Genomic DNA, 20,920 nt, shown 5'->3' with positions numbered 1-20,920 from the left:
AGGTTGTGATGCAAGAAATGTGAATGTTTCTTCCTCCTACGCTGGGAAAGACACATCATAATTTGATGTACTGGCATGACTGGTACTGTATCGTAGTTTGCAATGTAATAGCAGTGCTGTGTGTGTGCGTGTACACTGTGACTGTGAGGTGTGTAAGTTGCCAATATTGTCGGGATTGTTCTTTCTAACATTTGTAGATGAATTGATAAAGAACAGCAGATTTCCGCATACCGGTAATCTCTTTGGATACTTTGAAATCTTAAAATCTTAGATTTTGTTTCTTCGTACCTCAAATATGCATGTAAATGTAAGATTTTTTTTTTTTTTTTTTTTTTTTTAGTCCAAAGTTGGGGGTGCGGTTAATACACGGGTGCGGTTAATACACTGTTACTTACGGTAAATGTGGTACTAACCGATTCCATAGCATTTTGCCATCAATCTGATATAAATATTTCACATTTTGAGCTTGAGTTTTTGTTTAAATCTCCACAAAAGCTTTGGTGCGCGAAGTTAGGTCACACTTTTTCTGAACGGTTTTCCAGCACAGCCCGCATTCGCCGATCGGAATAGAATTTTGAGATCGCGATACCGGCGAAACCCTGTGACCTACTTTACATTTTCGTCCATGATTTTATAGTTTACGATCTTGCCGTCAATGTGGTAACTATTTCTTGAATTGGTTTTGTATAAATTATGAATAATTTGTGGACAAAATCAAGCCTGATGAATATTTTTGAAAAGTGCGCGAAGTTTGGACACCCCATCATAAACATATCAGGTTTCATATCAAGATTATTGGATGACGGTAAGTCATGAAAAATAGACGGTGAACTGGGGGGAATTGAGGACGAGGTCACTGAATCTATTTTTAGCACTCTCAATTTCCGTAATTGCCGTCTTTGTCCCGTGGGGGAAGTGAAAAAAAAACGTCCCCATAAACAAGGACAGTCTCAATTTATCAAGACATGACATGTCATGATTTGTCTTGGACCTGGAAATCCTTGTTTTCTGGGACAATCACAATTTTTGGACCAGCGCCTCTACTGATGGTGGCTGCACGATAGCGAATCGTCTGTGTACGAGGAGAAATAAAAAAAAAATGTTAAAAAACTCCTCGAAACAGACGGCTGCCAGCTGTGTAGTATTATACCCAGTTGTTGTGTCCGGACAGGTTGTGTGTCCGGACGATCAATTTTAGAAAGTCATTTGGAAAAAAAAAAAGCAAAGTTTCATCAATTTTTAGTACAAAAATGTTAGAAAATATTATACAGAACAAAATTAGAAGATGATTACAACTATTAAATTCATATTTTTAGTGTAATCTAAAGACAAAAAAGAAGGCTTCAAAAATATAGTGTCCGGACACCCGACCCCCCATCCTATGACTGAGGCTGAGCGCATACGCATGGGACTGGGACTCCCACGGCCATGGCCACGGGCCGCGGCCGTGGGTTACCAACGTCACCCTTCGACTTTCTTTCGCCCGCGCGTGGGCCGGGTACTTACTCAACGAAATTCTACGATCAAAATCACGATTCTAACGACATTCAACTGATTTTCGCGAGAAAAAAAGTAAATACCTTGCAACTTGGAGGCAGGTCAACAGAAGATCATAAACTTTCGGTAATCGTCTCCAAAAAATAAAGTTGGCCGAATTCTCGGCTGGCAAGCTTCAATAACAGAACAGAAGCCAACACATTTATAATAATTAACACTAGAGGGCATGCATGCAATAGCTATGTCATCCGCTATCTAAAAAAGTGTTGATATTGCATCATCTTGATCTAGACAAGGATGAAATATTTATTGTTCTTCTATTTATTTATTCATTTAATAATTCATTCATATACATATTCATTCATTCGTTTAATCATTAATTTATCCATCCATTTGTCCATTTCTTCCTTCCTTCCGTCAATCCCAAATTGGAAATTCTAATAAGCTATTGGATCATCAGAACCTGGCGTCAGAAACCATTAATTGGTCTCGTTTGGTTTCAAATTTTCAATAGAGAAAATGCAATATTTGACCAATATAGAAATCATCAGAAATTATGATCCGTACAAAATTTTCTGATATATATAAATCCAACATAACTTTTTTGATGGTCCAATAAAAATCCAACAGAAATTTCTTGACGATCTAGAAGAAATCAAACAGAAATTTTCTGATGGTCTAATAAAAATCCAATTTTTGAGTTGGCACTCTACTACTTCTATCAATTTTTTCCCCCGTTCATGTTCATCAAAACTTATCTCTATTTCCCTTGTATCAACTTTTCTTGGAAACAAAATTCATTTTTGGCGAGTGCATCGGGCTGTGAGACCAGAGGGCTTCCACACTTTCAAACCTGTTACAGATGGCTCCCATACTAAATGATGCCAATATTTCATATCAATTTTTGATGCTAATAAGAAAAAGAAAAAAAAAGAGTTGTAAAGCATTGTTATAGTCATTTATTTTGCTAAGCTGATAAAGCAGGGCCATATTAATATTAATGTCAAAGAAAGACAAATTACAAAGACAAAACCTCCAGATGATAACAACAGACTGTACTTCAGTACTATTGTCATGGAACATTTATATAGCGCAGCTATTTAATACACTACTGCGTTTAACAATTGGTATCATAATCATCATTACCACGGCTATAGCCAAGTTGCCCATACAGGCGCTCAAGCATTCAAGAAATTTCTTCCTACTGGGTACACATTCACCTCACCTGGGTTGAGTACAGCACAATGTAGGTAAATTTTTTGCAGAAGGAAAACATGCCATGGTTGGGAATTGAACCCACATCTCCCAGACTGAAGAGGATATTTGTAACCAGTAGACCTTGATGCCCCCATATTTGATACATGTAGAGTTAGATAGATTTTTTTTTATATCAAATCATTGGAATAGCTGGCACAAAGAGTCACCAGACTCCTAAAATTCTTTGATCATAAGTTTCAAAATGTATCAAAATATTTTGTCAGTCATGTAGGTTTTAAACCCAGTTTAGTCTCTGAGTACAGGAGTGGGCCAGATTCACTTCACAAGGCTCGCAGAGACCACCCTCTCACCCTCCATCCATTTTATTCTGTGTATCCTTCTCCCTAACCCACTCTCCTACTTGCTTCTTCAATATCTTCTGTGGTTGCCTTTCCCCTATGTCTGCCATCTCAAACTCAAGCCCCCAGCACACAACTGGAAATTACATATCAATCCAATCTTGAAACCAATTATGGATCATGGACGTTCATAGTCTACTCTTCTAAATTCCAGAAAATTCAAAACTTGTCAGAAATTACTAGATTAATAATAGCATGGCTATAAAATTACACATGATTTTATAGCTTTCTCTCAAAACTATTACCCACTGCAACTAGCTTACTTTAGCTTTAACATCAACTACATGATAAATCTTTGTTCAAACTGAAAAAGAATCCATTACATACCCTCTGGGTATTTTGCCATGGTGTGCACTGTGATCTAGCACCTTTGAATGTGCTTTTCTAAAACATATAAATTGTGCTAAACAAGTGCTTTCCATCATCATCATCATCAACATCATCATCACTGTGAGAACATGAAAACATACCAGGGGCAGATCAAGGATTTTCCTTTAGAGGGGGGGGGGGGCATATTTTCCCCAAGGAAAATTTGACCAACAAGCAAAGCAAAAAAAGCCCCCCCCCCGCCCCCTCCCTTGATCTGCCACTGAAACAGACATGTCATGCCGACAATTTGTTCAAGTAATTAGTCTTAATTTGAGCCAATTTTCCCCAAAAAACTTTTGATTGGCCAAAAGTAAGGCATGACCGCAATGAATGAATCCAGATACCTATAATGCCATAACTCTACATGAGTTTTAGTAAACATATTTCCTAACCCATTTACAATGAAATTAACTTTCATATTGATACTAAAATGCGCTTATTAAACAATTATAATGTAAATTACTGAAAAGGTGTTTTAGAGTTTCTTTTAATGCAACTCTTATAGGATTATGATATTATTGACATCTGGATTCATTATTGCAGTCATGACCCAATTTAATTTGGCTCAAATCAAAATTTACATCACTGCAAACTATACCTCCTGGTCTTCCAAGCATAAACACATACCATATGAATATGGCATCAAATTATTTTGGAGAATAAACTCTTTCAGGCCATATGCAATAATCATGTATTCGTGGCATATTTTTTTCCTTAAATTGGGAATTTGTGAGGTGTCAAGTTTTTTTTACTCACATGGTGTATATATATATATATCCTATTCAATTTGCACACAAAAAACATTGTCGAGCTTTATCTGAATGAGTCATTTATACTTTTTATAAGGCCACCTTTGCTTTATATTCAATGTGGGAACCGCTGGGATGGATAACATTAATAAAAAAAAAGATAATACTCTGTAATAATAATAATTAACATTTATATAGCACTCAATACAACAGTTTCTAAGCGCATTGGAAAGAGAGAAAAAAAGTAGCAAAATACAGTGAGAGAGAACAGGAAATGGAATTAAAGAGGACTGCTTAATGAATTAAGATCCGAGGAGTGTTTTGAAAGATTCGACAGTGGATTCTGTAATTGGTCATATTCCACAAGGTCAATATAAAAAATTGCACATGATTCTTGGAATGATATATACTATGGACAAAGGTTCCTGTTTATCATTCATTCTTCAAAAACAGGATTTCCCATTAAATCTCTACTCCCATCAAATTCGGTGAATTCACAATACAGTGCGCCATCTATTGGTTGTAGCGGACAGGTCGAAATTCGCAATGCATCATGGGAAAAAGTCAACATCTGCACTAGAGTGAATGCATGCATGTGATTATTCAGCGCTTGCCAACGCCGCCCAACCGGATATGCTGTTTTTCCTCATTTTTAAATTTGCCCTTTTTTTGTACTTCTCTTAGTTCTCTTTACTTTTGTCTTACTCTCTTAAGCGCCTTGAGCGAAAAGACGCTATATAAATTATATGTATTATTATTATTATTTACTTGGGTCCAGGAGGTAGGAGAAAAATTTGCCGTATATTCCTTTGTGAAGTCTGTTTTTGGTGAATTCTTGCCATATGGTTTTCCTTTTTTGAAGTACTAACTCTGTGCGCTGCCTAAGCCTGTGCGCAGTGTCTACTCCAAAATTAGAAATTTGGCATGTTTGCTGCAACCAATAGATGGCATACCACATTGCGAATCCATCGCATTCAGGGTCTATGGTAATTTGTGCGTTTCATAATACATGTGTGCAACTTCTACCCTATTGTGACATCACTTGTTTGCCTTAAAGTGATTGGTTAACATTGGTTTGACTTTTTAAAAATCTGAGCTAGAAGGCCACACTTGTCACCTGTGTCTGTGATATGTTACAAAAATGAAGCCCAGAAAAAATTGCGTTCGAAATTAATTATTTAGTTCTTAAAAAATTGAAATATAAAGTGACCGGAAACACCATCTTAATTTCATCCCATACACTTATGTGTACTATTTAGGCGTCTATAAGACGCCTATTTACAAAATCGGTGTTTGCCTTGTAGTTATAGCTTTTCATTCTCAATAATGGTTGTTTTCAGGGTTTAATGGTTCTAATACACGCACTTTTACACATGTTTCATCTTGATTTGAGAATTTTTTAAATCGGCTGAGATCCATCCTTATTCTTCTCTTTGCTTGAAATTCATGGCTCAGTTAAAATTTGTCTTTAATCTTTCATTTCTAACTCACAGACCATTCTAAGTTGCATGAATGAGGAAGAAGGGGTCGACTCACAAGCCTTGTCTGTTAATGAATGTTGGTTTGTACATCTATTATGAAATGCACAAATTACATTCATGTTGATTTCTTTTAAAATATGGCAGATTTTGTTGGCATCTATTGGTAACGATTGGGAAGACACTTGTTCTTGCAATGGTGTTCTTCATATATAAACATAGAGCCTCGTATGTCAATCATTGTTGAGCAAGCACTGAGTCATCAAAATGAATTTCTCCATCAGTTCTAGCCTATCATCTTTGAAAAGTTTGACATCAGTCAATCAAATTTCTTGAAAAAGAATTCTTGTAGAATTTCTCTGCTTCCGTTGGTAGTGGATAGGGTGATAATCCATGATACTTGAAATATTATCTTCTCACAAAGACTAGGAACCCACATCATTATAGTGGTCATCTAACTTCTGTTCCTAACAGTTCTGGGTGTTCGGTCCAAAAATTATTCCCAATAATGTCCTTATGAATTTTCCGAACAGTCCTTCTTGTTTTTTTCACTGTCTTTTCAAACTCTGTTCCTTTTCCACTCGTGACTTCTTCTTCTACCTGAAGAAAAATAAAGATAAACATGATATAAAAAAAGTCAATGTCACAATATACAGAAACTTTAAGTTTTTCAAACTTACAGGGGTTCAACCCTCCATCCCTTAATTTTTTTTGATACCCAACCCCCCCCCTCCCTCCCTAAATTTTTTTAAAGACTTATTTCTTTATCTATTTTGCTTGTCAATTTTTTTTTAGGTACAGAACCATCAAATTTGTGGTGAAAACCATTTTTTTTTTTTTGGGGGGGGGGGGAGTTGTCAACATTTCATTCAGCTTAACCCCCCCCCCTTTAAAAAATCATGCAAAAGCTACTGGTCATACATACCATGTTCCATAGGAGTGTAGTTCCCTTGCGGAATATTTCAGGCTCATTGTTGTAATTGATGTTAAACTCTGAGAAGAGGAGCTCGTTCTTATCACCTGATACTGTCCCCTGGGAAAACAAACAGAGAATTCTACAATAGTAAGAGCATTTTCACAGTTGATAATGTAAAAGGGAAAACAAAGAACAGAAAATAAACTAGAATTTAATTCGTCATGCGGACGAATTAGGTGGTCTGTCTTTATACTCGCCATCATGATCACTATTACCATGTTCATGCAGATCAATATGATCTTCATGATGACGACGGAATGTTCATTATGGATGGAATACTTGTGAAACCTGGAGATGATAAAGCACTGTGAAAAGGGTCTCTCTGATGTATGACAATACATGTGATATGAAAAAAAGTGATTATAATCTGTTTTATTTTGCAATATTTTAGCTATTATTTATTAGAATTGTTAAAATTGATCGTGCGCAAGACATTAAAAAAAAATCATGTTCACCCGCGGACTCAAACCCCTGCCCGCATGATTGAATGAGTTGCAAGTCTGACGCCTAACCGATTGAGCTAGAATATTTCCCATAGACTTTACACGTAAGCCATTTTGAGAATTACAATTCCAATTTTGCAAGTGAAAAACGGGCATGATCCCGGCATCTGATCAAAAAGTGGAGGGCACATTACCGAAAGCCCAGAATCTCAGCTATAAAATATTAAAGGGGAATCCAGCCTTGGCCATAAAATGTTGTGTTGGGAAGGTGAAAAATAAATTAAACAGAATGGTGAAAGTTTGAAAGAAATTGGACAAGCAATAGGAAAGTTATAGCTGCTTTAAAATTGAGATCACTAATACTATGTAGATTTCAAATTGGCAACTGGGTAAGTAAATTATGACAAGGGGCAAGGACAACTTTCTCATAGGCCATGTACTTTATTATCAGGGATTTGTGGTTTTCTCCTAAGTACCCATACCCCAGGGGCAGTAATCTAAATATAACCCATGTAGTATATTGTTTTATGTCCTCATGAAAGAAAAATATAATTTGAAATAAAACTTTTGGGAAAAATGACATTTTAGCCATAATATGTATTGGAGTACATGGAAGAGTAGTCCTTGCCTTACATCACTATGACATCCCATATGCGGCCAATTTGAAATCTCCATGGGTATAGTGATTACCAATATTTACAACTTTTAAAAATTCATATCTTTCGTTTTGTTTGTCCAATATTGTTCAAACTTTCACCTATCAACTTGTCTGATTTTTCTTTTCCTTATAAAAACAAGTTTTTATTTGGGTTGGATTCCCCTTTAAAAGCTCCGGCAAAACTGACAAGAAGAAATGGAGATATGGCTCACGAAATAGAGGAATGTCGAATCTAGTTTTGAGAAAAAGTCATGTCCCATAGAGATTACACGCAAAATACATGTGATATGAAAAAAGCAATTATAATCTGTTTTTTGCAAGATATAAAAAAAAATCATGTTCACCCGCGGACTCAAACCCCTGCCCGCATGATTGAATGAGATGCAAGTCTGACGCCTAACCGATTGAGCTAGAATATTTTCCATAGACTTTACACGTAAGCAATTTTGAGAATTACAATTCCAATATTGCAAGTGAAAAACGGGCATGATCCCGGCATCTGATCAAAAAGTGGAGGGCACATTACCGAAAGCCCAGAATCTCAGCTATAACATATTAAAAGCTCCGGCAAAACTGACAAGAAGAAATGGAGATATGGCTCACGAAATAGAGGAATGTCGAATCTAGTTTTGAGAAAAAGTCATGTCCCATAGAGATTACACGCAAAATACATGTGATATGAAAAAAGCAATTATAATCTGTTTTATCTTGCTAAATTTAAACTTTTATGCCTTTTAATTATCATAAAGGATCATGTAAGAGGTGGCAAAAAGAAAAAAAAATTGAAAAAAAAATCATCTTGTTCACCCCAGGACTCGAACCTCCGCCCTCGAGAAAGCAAGTCAAATGCGTTATCCATTGAGCCACGATATTCCCCATAGAGAATACACGTAAGCAATTTTGAGAATTACAAGTCCAAATTTGCAAGTGAAATACGGGCATGATCCCGGCATCTGATAAAAAAAATGAAGGGCACACTTGCGAAAGCTCAGAATCTCAGCTACAACATACTAAAAGCTTTAAGAAAACTGACCAGAAAAAATGGAGATATGGCTCACGAAATAGAGGAATGTCGAATCTAGTTTTGAGAAAAAATCATGTCCCATAGAGATTACACGCAAAATGAGGAAAAATGACAGGCCTCTTTTCATCGCTGTTTTACGCAATGATGCGTTTCTCAAAACGAAGATTCATGTTAACTGAGGAGAAAGAGTACATTATAAACTACAACATATTGAAATCTGGGTGAAAAATGATCTATATTCGAGAAGTTACAGCCAAATTTGCATAAATTTGATGACGTCACTTTTGAAAAAATGAAATTTTTAGTTTGGGCGCCATTTTGATGACGTCACGATATAATTTAGGGACGATGGTGACATGAAATCAAATCTACAACTCATACTCTATCGATATATGAAAAAAAAGTTGGGGGTCAACGGACTTTTTAAAGAGCTACAGTGAATTTACAATAGGCATGTTTTTGCCCATATATGGCCTATAGTGAGAGCTCGCGCGCACACGTGCTGCAAACTTTAATGGGTGTTAATTTCTATATTAATGGTTGTAGAAGGTTGATCAAGGTATCAAATTGCTCAGAATTTTATTAGCAATGCAATGATATTAAAAGAAACGGTTTTCCTGCGTTGCGTTAAGGTGTAACGCGCGGAAACGTGCGCGCATATGTGCACGCGCGCAAATTTTTGAAATGCTTAAAATGACCTAAAACGTACCCAAAAAATTTTATAGGTCATTTGGACGATTTTTTTACCTTTGACGCGCGCGTCATGACCTCTACATGACCTTTGATGGCATTGACAGTTGACCCTTGACATGAAGTTAATGTCATGTAAATATTGTTAATTTTTGATAAATGATAATGAAGATATGATCAGATGAAGAATTTTACAAAATGGCGCGTAGATGACGTCATCATGACCATATGACCTTGAAAAGCTTATTTTGCCGTCTCTATGATAGATTCTATATATGACGAAAAAATCAGCAAAATTGATTCAGCCAATTTCGAGAAAAGTTGGCGACAAACATAGGTGCCAAGAATAAAGAAATAAAGAAAATTCTGACGAAATCAATAGGTGATCTGTCATAGACAGACCACCTAAATAGAATAAAAAATATGTTTGGACTTAAATTTTCATTACTACTGATTGCACTAATGTGGTTTGACTTTGACAGGAAAAAAACAAAGAGGTATGGAATGATTAAAAGATGTGATAGGATAAAAACTTTACTTCAACTCTGAGACATATGTATAATGCACATCATATACTGTAACAAATTTGTCAACACTAGCGACTATGCCTACGTCAGATATCCTGGGACGTCATACATCTGTTCAACTTTTGTGAAATTAATTAAAGATGTTATTAAAACAAGCTTAGCATATTCTGGACAAAACTGAGTATATGACTTTCTATGGAAGGCCTATTTACTGTATGCAGAGTCTACTCTATGAATTTGAAAAAAAGAAAAGGTGTACACTTCATAAAAGATATTCAATTTCATAGGGATATGCTTCAAAATCATATGGGCAGATGCAGAATGAAATTTTACATATATCTATAAATCATATGCTCCTTGTTATAGCCACTGCTTTTTAACCTAGGCTCATATAAATTGGTGTGTATGACACTAGCCTGCTCCCAGGAAGCTTAATGATTGTGAGGTCAAAGGGTCAAAGGGGAAGGTCACACTGACATGTTATCATCTTACCCTTCTGAAGTCTTCGTAAATGCGATAACTTTAGTTTAACTTACCTAGGCTCATATAATTTGGTGTGTAAGATACTAGCATGGATCCCAGGAAGCCAATTGATTTTGAGGTCAGAAGGTCAAAGGTGAGGTCGCCACCTTCCACTTTTCTTGCTTGACCAATAACTCCAATTTTCCATGTTACAGACGGGCGTATTATGTTACCAAATGATATGTAGGAAATCTGCTCCCATATGACGTCACAATTCTAATATTTTTTTTATTCTTAAATGGGTTTACCTCAAATTCTCGCCAATATGTTTAATCATGTTTTCTTCTATTTTTCCATTAAACTTTTTGTCAGGGTGAACTTCCCCTTTAAGGTAATGTGAAGTGCTATATAACACTAGAAATAAAGAAAACTTACCTTCAGTCTCTCTTCAGCTTCTTTTGGTGAACAATTTCCTTGCTTGATTAGAGTCCAGAAACAGGTATTATACAAATTATTGATATGACCTACAGGAAACAATAACATATCAATTATTGTATGATTATGACGATGAATAAGTACCTGTAGTTGACCTGTGAGGTGGTATCATATTCAAGCACATTAAATTTGTCTGAGCACTCAGACTCACTCATTATTTTCAAGAAAACTACCAGTTGTACCAATAGAAACCCCCATGGTAAAGGAGGTCCAGCATGTAGTAAAAAGCAGAAGATATTAAGGCGACCGCACACCTTACGACTGGTCTGCGACCCGATTTTAGAATAAAATGTAGCAGGATTTGATGCTAATATTGAGACTTAGAATATCTTACTGTGTAATGTTCTAAATCATCATACGAATACCTATGATAAAATTTGTGACTATGCTATCATCCTTCTTAGAATAAAAGCAAAATTAATATCTAGTCATAATGACGTCATAGCAGTCGTACGACTGGCTACGATTTGAAACTAATTTTGACTTTACTCCAATATACAGGCTTGCAATCTTTCAAAATGGTTATAATATTATCATTACAATTAATTTTAACCTCAAATAAAATGACATGTTCCATTCACATCTTCAGAAAATGAGCAAAATGTGATTTATTCCAAAATCGGGTCGAAGACCAGTCGTAAGGTGTGCGGTCGCCTTTAATGATGGCTTTGTGAAAAGACATATAAAATAACATACATGGATTTGACCTCCTCCTCCCTAATAAATTAGAGTTCTGTAAAATGACATTTTCTCAGAAAATTGAAAATTAGTTGGCCTATATGTACATGTATAGAGTCGCTTCACTTCATTGCATGTTACTGTAATAATTAAAAATCTAAAAGAATGATGAATTAAGGAAAGTAATGAGAAAGATACTTGCCCTGTCATAATAAAATTGAAATGTAAAGTCCAGAACTCTTTTATTCTTCATGGAGTTTCACTATTTTACACTAAGCAATCATTAACACAACTTTCCCAATTTTTGCTTTGATTCAAATCAGGAAAAAGGTCATTTTCATTTTCAGAGCTATTTTTCACAACTCACTGTCTAAATCTGCAACATTAGATAAGATTAACATTGAAATGAATGGGTATTTCCAGAATTCTTTTGAGCATTTCGGGGCTTAATCACATCAGCCTCCGTGCAATTTTCCCCTAATTTTATTCAACTTGATTCAGGGTGGAATTCTCCATAAATGTGCAGATTTCCTTGGGTGCAATTAGCACCCATGCAAAAGTAATGGAACTAGTAATGTGAATAAACCCTCTGGCCCGTATTCTGAAGTCAGGTTTAATTTAGACCATAGTCTATCTAAGGAAAGCCAATAATGTTAACAAAAAAAATCCTTATATTCTATGTTTCTTATGTTTACTGTGCTTTTTCCTAGATCGTGAATGGTAGGGAAAGCTATCTTATTTATCCTTCCAAAACAGTTAATAATGATTGGAGAGAAAAATGAGTTGAAACATTGAAATTATACTGTTACTGTTAGAGATTTATGCCACTACTGGCTATCCCAACTTCAGAATGCAAGCCTATGTGCCCTATCTACTTACAATCAGCTTGTCTCCAGCTGAGATAGTCTCTAAGGTTTTTGTTTGATGGGTATAGGACACACCGTCCATCAAATGCTGGGGGATATTGAAGAGGCTTATCAGAGAAGAACTTGGGCCAAAGGAAGACAAATGATGATGAAAACAGTGATGTTACGGTGGTAGATAGCTTGCTAGAGGTACAAAACAAAGTAGACAAAAAATATGATCCTCAACTGTGGTAATGGAAAAAACTTAAAGGTGTTACACTTTCCATCACCTAAATTACATGTAGCCATATGATAGACTATAGACCTGCAAATGCATCCCAAATTTATTATTCAAATGGTTACATGGAAGAGGCACTAAACTATTCTGAATTTTAAAATGACACTCAAGTGACATTAAATGTGAATTTACCCTAATGAATTGACTTTTTTGCCCTGCGAAATTTAAGAATAATCCAAGGGAAAATGGCAATTATGGCCCAAAGAATTCATAATAATAATAATCACAATAAATAAATGATTATACAATTACAACTCCTACTAACACAATTTCTAAGGGACTAATACAACATCAAAAATTAATACCATCATTGTGAATCTTATTTCTTCTCTTCAAACATTGATCTATCATTAAATGGTAGCTGTTAAAATAAAATCTCCTTTAAGTCTATGGTTACCTTGCTCTTCGGCCATACTGTGTTGTGTCCTTCTTCATGACAAAGCTATATTCATCACTCTGACCGTATGCCAAGATGATATCTTTAAATTCTGTCATTACACTAGCAGCAGCTTCTGACATCAATGAAAGCCCTCGTAGGTCATTGGGTTTCTCAAAGCCATGAATATCTGAAAACCTAATACAATAATGTGTCATATGATTAAAAAATAAGTTCCCCCCAAAAAAATTGTGTTTGTATATATTCTATTTGATGTATGACTTTTTGATCATTGAATATAGACAATAAAATGAAAACAACTGGCTAATATAATTTACCTTAGTTACTAAAAATCCTTGTTACATTGATCTACATGTAGTCTCAACATTCATCTCAGCTGTGGTCTTGTGAATATGACGATGGTCTTTTAATCAGAGTTAAAATCCAAGCAATGACAACTTTCCTTCAGCAAGAAATCACCGACATTGTGCTGCACTCAACCCAGGTGAAGTGAATCGGAACCCATCTGGACTAATTCTGTTAATGTGCTGAGCGCTGGAGGCTTGAGGTGCAGCTGGGGTAATAGTTTGCCTCAGAATAGATTTCTAGATGATAAGCTATAAATGCCTAGATTTAACCTTGTTAATCTTATTATTAGGCTCACAAATTTCAAACAAATAAAATGCACACATTCTTCCATTGTTTTCTACAACATTTTGTCAATATTACTGGCTTTCCTATGTAATAATCTTTCATAGAATGTGGAATAATACCTTGATTTGAACAAAATGTGACATTCAAGTCACAATTTTATACTCATCCTGACAATTCACTTGATTTAATTTGAGATAAACCACTAATTCTTACTTGTGAAAATTCTTTCCATCTATTCTGACCACAATCCATGAGTTTGGTAGAAGCTTGTCAACTGTCTCAAATTGGCGAACATACTCAAACTTGCTCTTTGCCATTTGCAATGATATTCCAAGACCTCTGCTCTAGAAACTGGAAGAAAGTAATCAATGCAATGTTATTGTAATTTGTGAAAAATGAATGAAAACGAAAATGAAAAAAATCCATCCAAATCCTCTTGTTGCTTAATCCTCTTCCCTGCAAAATATTATGAAGCATGAGATTTATTTCTCCAAGAATTTACCTACTAAAAAGTAACTTCATCCTCAAGTCAAATTTTAAATATCATTGCACCATTGGACAGATTAAATGTTTCTATTTCATATTCGTCATTTATTTTGAATTGACTACCGGTAAATTTGATAAAATTCAGGCCTGAAAATGTGCCTCAAACCTTAATATTCTTCCTCTGTTTCTTTAGCAAATCGTGCAAAACATTTTGAGTCTTAAAAGCCCTTCAAGGAATCTATATCACGGTTATCAACATAAAGCTGAAATTATGCACTTTCTAGCAATGTCAAGCTTGACATGTGGCACCTTTTAATCAGGTCAAGATCACACTTTTCTCGCCAAGGTACAAGACAAGATTTCTCAAATTTTGGATTAGCATGGAATCCAGAGTTCTGATTGCTTGAAAAAGGTTCGCAAAACAACAGACGCAGGTAATTTGAAGATATTACCACATGGGGAGTGTGACCTTGGAGGGGCCCCAGCATAGAAATCGTTGGAATTTGAATGGTCTCTTTGACCACTCAAAGCAGAGTGCAGAGTTCATTTTTTTTCCAGAGATCTGCTTAATAAACTTGGCCAATGAAAACTGTGATCTTGACCCAATTAAACAAATTCTTATTTTGAAACTTAGACCCTATAATATCAATTTTAAAGCATTTTAAGGCATATTCAGCTTTATCATGATCTAAAAGTCATTTGGCTCAAACAAAAAATAAAGTAGGCCTTTAAACGTTGTTTATGTCACCAGTCCATTTATTTCATTATTTCCACTCCCATTGACTTTGTACACAACAAGCGCACATACACAAGAATTGACAGGATTGAAGAAGAGAGGTGACAAATTTCACAATAAGGCCATAAATGATAAAGTATAAAACAACTATTGTCAGGTGATAGTAATTATTTTATAGGATGTTTTAGATGATAAAAGGTTTCACCTTCATTACAATTTTTCTTCAAATCAAACACATGCAGACATGACGAAGCCGTTTCTTCTTCTTTATCACCGTATTTACAACTTTAATACAAGGCATTATTTAAAATCATGAAATTCAATTTCAAGTATGATGGTGGGCCCCAAGTCTGCGCACCTAACGATTTGAGTTAAGATTTAAAGTGAATTTCTTTTTATTTCACAAAATCTTTCAGTTGATAATGTTCCTTACATCATAATGAGTTAGTGTGCCAAATATCTCATAAAAATTTGAAAGAAATATATGATTTTCTTGGAAAAAACCTCGGGATGTCATTTTCAGATTGAAAAAAAAATGGTACCCCATGTCTGCGCACTCAGTCACTTTGCACACGATTCAGGGATTTTGATGACAAAGGCTGCATTTTGAGGCTGTCGCATTTAATGCCCTGAATTCATTATTTTTCCACCATTTTGAGTCAGATTTTTAATTAATGAATACCTGTCTGTATTGCATGTGTAAAGTTCGTGCTCATTGCGTATCTTCTTTTACTAGAATCGCGCAGATACGCGGGTGCGCAGACTTGGGAGACCGCGCAGACATGGGGGAACCCCTGACCATATGGTCAGTTCCCCCATGTCTGCGCACCAGCGTATCTGCGCAATGCTAGTAAAACAAGACACGCAACGAGCACGAACTTTACACATGCAATGCATAAACAGGTATTCTTTAAAAAATCCGACTCAAAATGGTGGAAAAATAATGAAGTTAGGGCATTTCATGTGGAAAACAAATTAGAGCCCCCCCCCCGGGGATGGGGCCCCGCCCGTCATAATTCTCATCGACCACCGCGCGGGGAAACAAGCCCCACGACCACATTAAATACCACTATATAGCAGTGTAAGGGGCCTCGATAACGAGTATACTAATATAGCCGTCATCCGAGCCCCACGCACGTGCGAATGCTGGGATAAGCACATTGGACGGGGCCTGTTTCGCGACTATCTTAGGATGCAAGCTTAATATATACTCGTGATATAGGCCCCGCTACTGTGTTGGAGTGTCTGCAGTGCCGTAGCGCGGGGCCCATGCATATAACGGTTATAGTACTATACTCGTGAAACAGGCCCCGCGCACGGACATTCCAAGCCGTTCAACACAGCAGCGGGGCCTATATAACGAGTATCAGGCGCGTACGCAAGGGGGGGGTTTCGGGGGTTCAAACCCCCCCCTTTTCGTTTTTTTTTTTTTTTTTTTTTTTTTTTTTTTTTTTGCTTGTCTCCCCAGAGGTCGGACAGTTCCCCTACCCAATAATGTATATGACAGCAATGATGAACAGAATCTCATGTTTCCGACGAAAAACACAGAAAAAATTTCCGCTCGCTTCGCTCGCTCCATTTTATTATATCTTTTATTTCCGCATGTCGCCGACATGATCACGGTATCGCCATTAACAAGGCCATACATGATTATCATGATGTATACTTATGAATACAAGTGAACCAAGACAAAGACATACGTTTTCTTACAAAATATGTTTTACCAATATGAAAACCAAAATGACGGAAAACGCTAAAATGTCGGTTAGCTCGCTACGCTCGCTCGTAATAATTTATGAAATTCCATAAGTATCTAGTCTCCTGTTCAAGGCCGTATTATGAGTGTTACGAATAGAAGGACATGTAGCATCGACTAATACTTGATTTACTAACAAACTATTGACAAGAAATGTACGTTTTGACGGGAAAACGCGAAAATTTCGGCTCGCTCACTCCGCTCGCTCGTAATCATTTATGAAATTTCTTAAGTTTCTAGTCTCTTGATCAAGGCCATATCATGAGACTTACGAGCAGAAGGACATGTATCATCAACTAATATGTAATCATTACCAACAAGCTATTGAGAAGAATTGTATGTTTTGACGGAAAAACGCAAACATTTCGGCTCGCTTGCTCCGCTCGCTCGTAATTATTCATGACATTTCTCAAGTTTCTAGTGTTCTGATCAAGGCCATATCCAGGCGCGTAGCCAGGGGGGGGCGGTCGCCCCCCAAAAAAAAACGTCCCCAAAAAGAAAAAAAAGAAGGGAAAAAAGGAGAGGAGAAAAGGAAAAGGGAAGGAAGGAAAGGGAAGAAAGGTAGCTTTGTGTTTTTTCTATTTATTCTTTATTTTTTTCTCAAAAGAGAAACTCCTTCACTCTTCTTGCTTTAAATTCATATATGAATTTTGCTTCCGCGCTGCGCGCGGTTAAATGACAATATTGAAGTTCTCCATTGTTCCCCCACCTTTTCTCTAACCCTGTTTTTCCACCTCAGCTATGTGCTTCTTGCCAGTTAAAGTTAAAATTGTACACATTAGGGCATGAATTTGAGTAAGGTTAGGCCGAAGTAAATGTATGAAGTTATCTTTTTTTTTCAATTGATCGCGCAACTTCTGGTCTGGTCGGCTCCGAGCGGGTAAAATCTTTATATCAGTTTCTGCCGTCACCTCCATAAAGTTAGCTTCTCCCGCTTTTCAGCTCATTACTATAAACAACCATAATTTGGGGGCAAACGGGTTCCTTATTTAAAAAGAGGAAGGTATGGAATTCGTGTCGTATTAAATAAAAAAGTACAATATTTTTTTTATCAAATTGTATTAAACTTCATGTCATTTCCCTGTATACATTCATCTCCTGTCCTGTTTTGCGCCCTCAGTTTGAAATTTTGAATGACACTTAAGTTTCTTTATATTCAAAATGAAGCGCTTCAGGATAAGTCAAAAAAATTAATCATCCTTTATTATATAGATAGATAATTTCAATAAATCACAGAAGTTTCAACTTTATGCGCATTATTTTCCTTGTAATGAAGTTCAATAATCTTAGAAAATCAATTGAATTAGAGACGATTGGGTATTAGAGATATCTACATTTGATGAAACGTCCGCCCTTTGAAATTTCAGAGTTTCATTGCTCATCGCGGGGAGGAATATCTTCCTCTACAATTCTTCTCCTCTGTTTTGCGAGTTAAAAATATGCACTGATGCTAAATTGTTTGTAATCAAATCTGATCTTTCCAAAGAAAGTTTCAATATATCTTTGAGAATACCCTTTTCTCGAGACCCTTTTTATGACAAGAAACATTGATAAATCACTTTAGCTTCCGCGCTTCGCGCGGAGTTATTATCATTTTAATTTCCTCCATTGTATACCTCTTTTGTGCGTTTACAATCACTTTTGAAAACTAGGTTCAAAATCGCAATATAGTCAACCGAATTGGAGGTACTAGAGACAAAAGAAACGGCTCCTTTTCATTTTAATTTATGAAACACTAAAAGCTTCGCGCTTCGCGCGGGAGGGGGAAACTCCCCCTCCCTGCACCCACCCCCTAGGGAGCGCGCTTCGCGCGCTCTGTAAGTGTTGGCACGCCTCGCGTGCATTTACCGCCCCCTCCAAAATGAAATCCTGGCTACGCGGTTGGCCATATCATGAGTGCTACGATCCGAAGGACATGTAGCATCGACTATGATACCAACAAACTATTGACAAAAAGGTTATGTTTTCAACGCAAAAACGAGAACATTTCTGCTCGCTCGCGGGTCATGACCGCACTGTTACATACCCATCCCCACTTAAATGTTATTGTCTTATTTGCAGCGCTGAAAAAAAAAATCATCACCTCCCCTCCGCTCATCACTTTTTAGAGACTGGGCGGGAGATTTAAAAAAAAAAATCAGCTCGAAAACCCCCCCTTTCAAAAATCCTGCGTACGCGCCTGACGAGTATATATAGTGAGCTGAAGTTAGCAACCTAGATACTGAGGTAGTATTACAAGTGTTTCTCGAGCGGGGCCTATATCACGATTTTGCCAAAAATACATCATCATGGAGTCCTCAAGAAGCTAACCTCGCATGCTTGTGTGCGTGCGGTATACTAGTATTACTACACTATATAGCTATAGTAATGGAGACATCTACGGTACTCACAGCCTTGCCACCCCGGGAGCTAGGCGGTTCAATTCAGATCAGCGACAGCGTCCACAGTCAACGGAGACGGAGTCAACTGCTGAGTCTAGGCGGGAGAGTAGAAGTTTGCACATTTATATAACATCACTGGAATTTCTTTATCACGTTGTACGGTGTCATTAATGATAGACAAATAGATATCGAGTAAATTAGTTGGGAAGTTAGGGTGTTAACTAGCTACAGAAGAAGATCTCAATTTGACGTCTCGGAAAACGTTGATTCAACGGCCGGCCTTTTGCCCCTTTTGCTCAATGTGGGATACCATATATGGTGCGTATATGTACCATAATCGGCCTTTTTTGACGCTATGCGTCTTTTTATTTTATTTTAGGGAGACTGCATACGGTACCGGTGAGGTTGACGACTCTGTATTGGCCAGTACCGTAACTGTTGGCGGATTTCTCTTGTGTAAAAATAGCATCTCATCGGAACGAGATATTTTTTCTACTTTTTAGCTATTAAACACAAATATACACAAAAGTCAAAAGGGCGGAGTGAAGTTGAAAGGGGCGGGCACATGGAAAAAAGGGCACCTGTTCTTTAGAAAAGGGCACTATCTTAAACAGGGCGCGGTTAGCACGTACGCGTTAACTTTTTAGAAAAAAAATGGAGAGAGAGCAGAGCGACTGAGCTTATCTTTGAGGCGCTTTTTCATTTTGTTAATTGATGGATTTTGTGCACACTTTTGATATTTTTTGAAAATCTGCTGTAAAAAATGTGAGTTTTCACAATTTCAGGGGGAGCAACTGCCCCCACCCCGCTGCGTACGTACGGCCGTGATCTTAAAAACACTAGAAATTACTTAGGCCTATCTACCCCACTAACATGAATCATGAAACTTATAAGTCGCGTAGGATTATTTTTACAAGTTTTTTTCATTCATTATGCACTTGCAGAAGGAAGCAGAAAGGCGCTCTCAAGAAACCGGGCGCTCATTGGGCACAAAGATTTTTTTTCCAGATTAACTAATCTGATCGAAGGATAGAAGGAAAAGGGGCACTCGTTAACATGAAACATGTCCTTCTCAGGTGAAAGGGCACAGGGCATATTCGTGACGGGCACTTTTCTTGGGTAAAAAGAGGCATGCACTGCAATAAGAAGGCAAGGGAGCACTTGCTTAGATATAAAACGGGTTCTTCTCGGTGAAAGGGGCACAGATTCGTGATGGGCACTTTTCTTGGGTAAAAATAGGGGCACTGATACGAGGAAGTGCACCTACTAGATGGCATAAGGGCACTTGCTAACACATAAAACGGGTCCTCCTCAGGTGAAAAGGGCACATAAAACGTCCGTGAGGGGCATGTTTTGGGGAAATGGCACTTTTAAACTAACGATGTCAAATAATGACACTTTTAAAATAATGATGTCAAACTTCGAAATAGATAAACGTAATCATATATTTAAGAAAATTTTATAGTGTAATGTTTGACAAACGTCTGGAGCTTTTAGAAAATAATAAGTAATGACTTCATAATCACTCTTACCCAACCTTGTTTTCCACCTGAATAGGGATAAGAGATAAAAACTAAACCTTTAGATTTTGCTGTTAGTCCGTTAAACATGCTAAAGGCTTAGTATTATTGTCGTCATTATTGTTGTTATTACTGTTACTTTTCTCTCTAAGCTTCCTACGGTATCACTATTTCTTTAAGTGTCACATGATGAAATTATACTATGT

General features: G+C 36.8%; 1 protein-coding gene across 4 annotated transcripts in view; it reads right to left on the bottom strand.

Annotated features, from left to right (window-relative positions):
• The window catches only part of LOC121425009 (glycerol-3-phosphate acyltransferase 1, mitochondrial-like), a 73,014-nt gene extending 58,834 nt beyond the window's left edge, over positions 1–14,180 (bottom strand). For 2 of the 4 annotated variants that reach the window (XM_041620936.1, XM_041620937.1), the window contains exon 1: positions 14,049–14,180. In XM_041620936.1, coding sequence (XP_041476870.1) covers positions 14,049–14,087 — 39 coding nt within the window. In that variant the 5' untranslated portion in view covers positions 14,088–14,180. Of the gene's footprint in view, positions 1–1,580; positions 1,719–14,048 lie in introns of those variants that run through there. The other 2 variants (XM_041620938.1, XM_041620939.1) reach the window with 1 other exon arrangement.
• Between the last annotated feature and the right edge of the window lie 6,740 nt (positions 14,181–20,920).

Source organism: Lytechinus variegatus, chromosome 12, assembly GCF_018143015.1.
Source record: "Lytechinus variegatus isolate NC3 chromosome 12, Lvar_3.0, whole genome shotgun sequence".
NCBI classification, from domain to species: Eukaryota; Metazoa; Echinodermata; class Echinoidea; order Temnopleuroida; family Toxopneustidae; genus Lytechinus; species Lytechinus variegatus.
The sequence above is the reverse complement of the archived record's forward strand: the minus strand, read 5'-3'. Positions and strand labels throughout refer to the sequence as shown.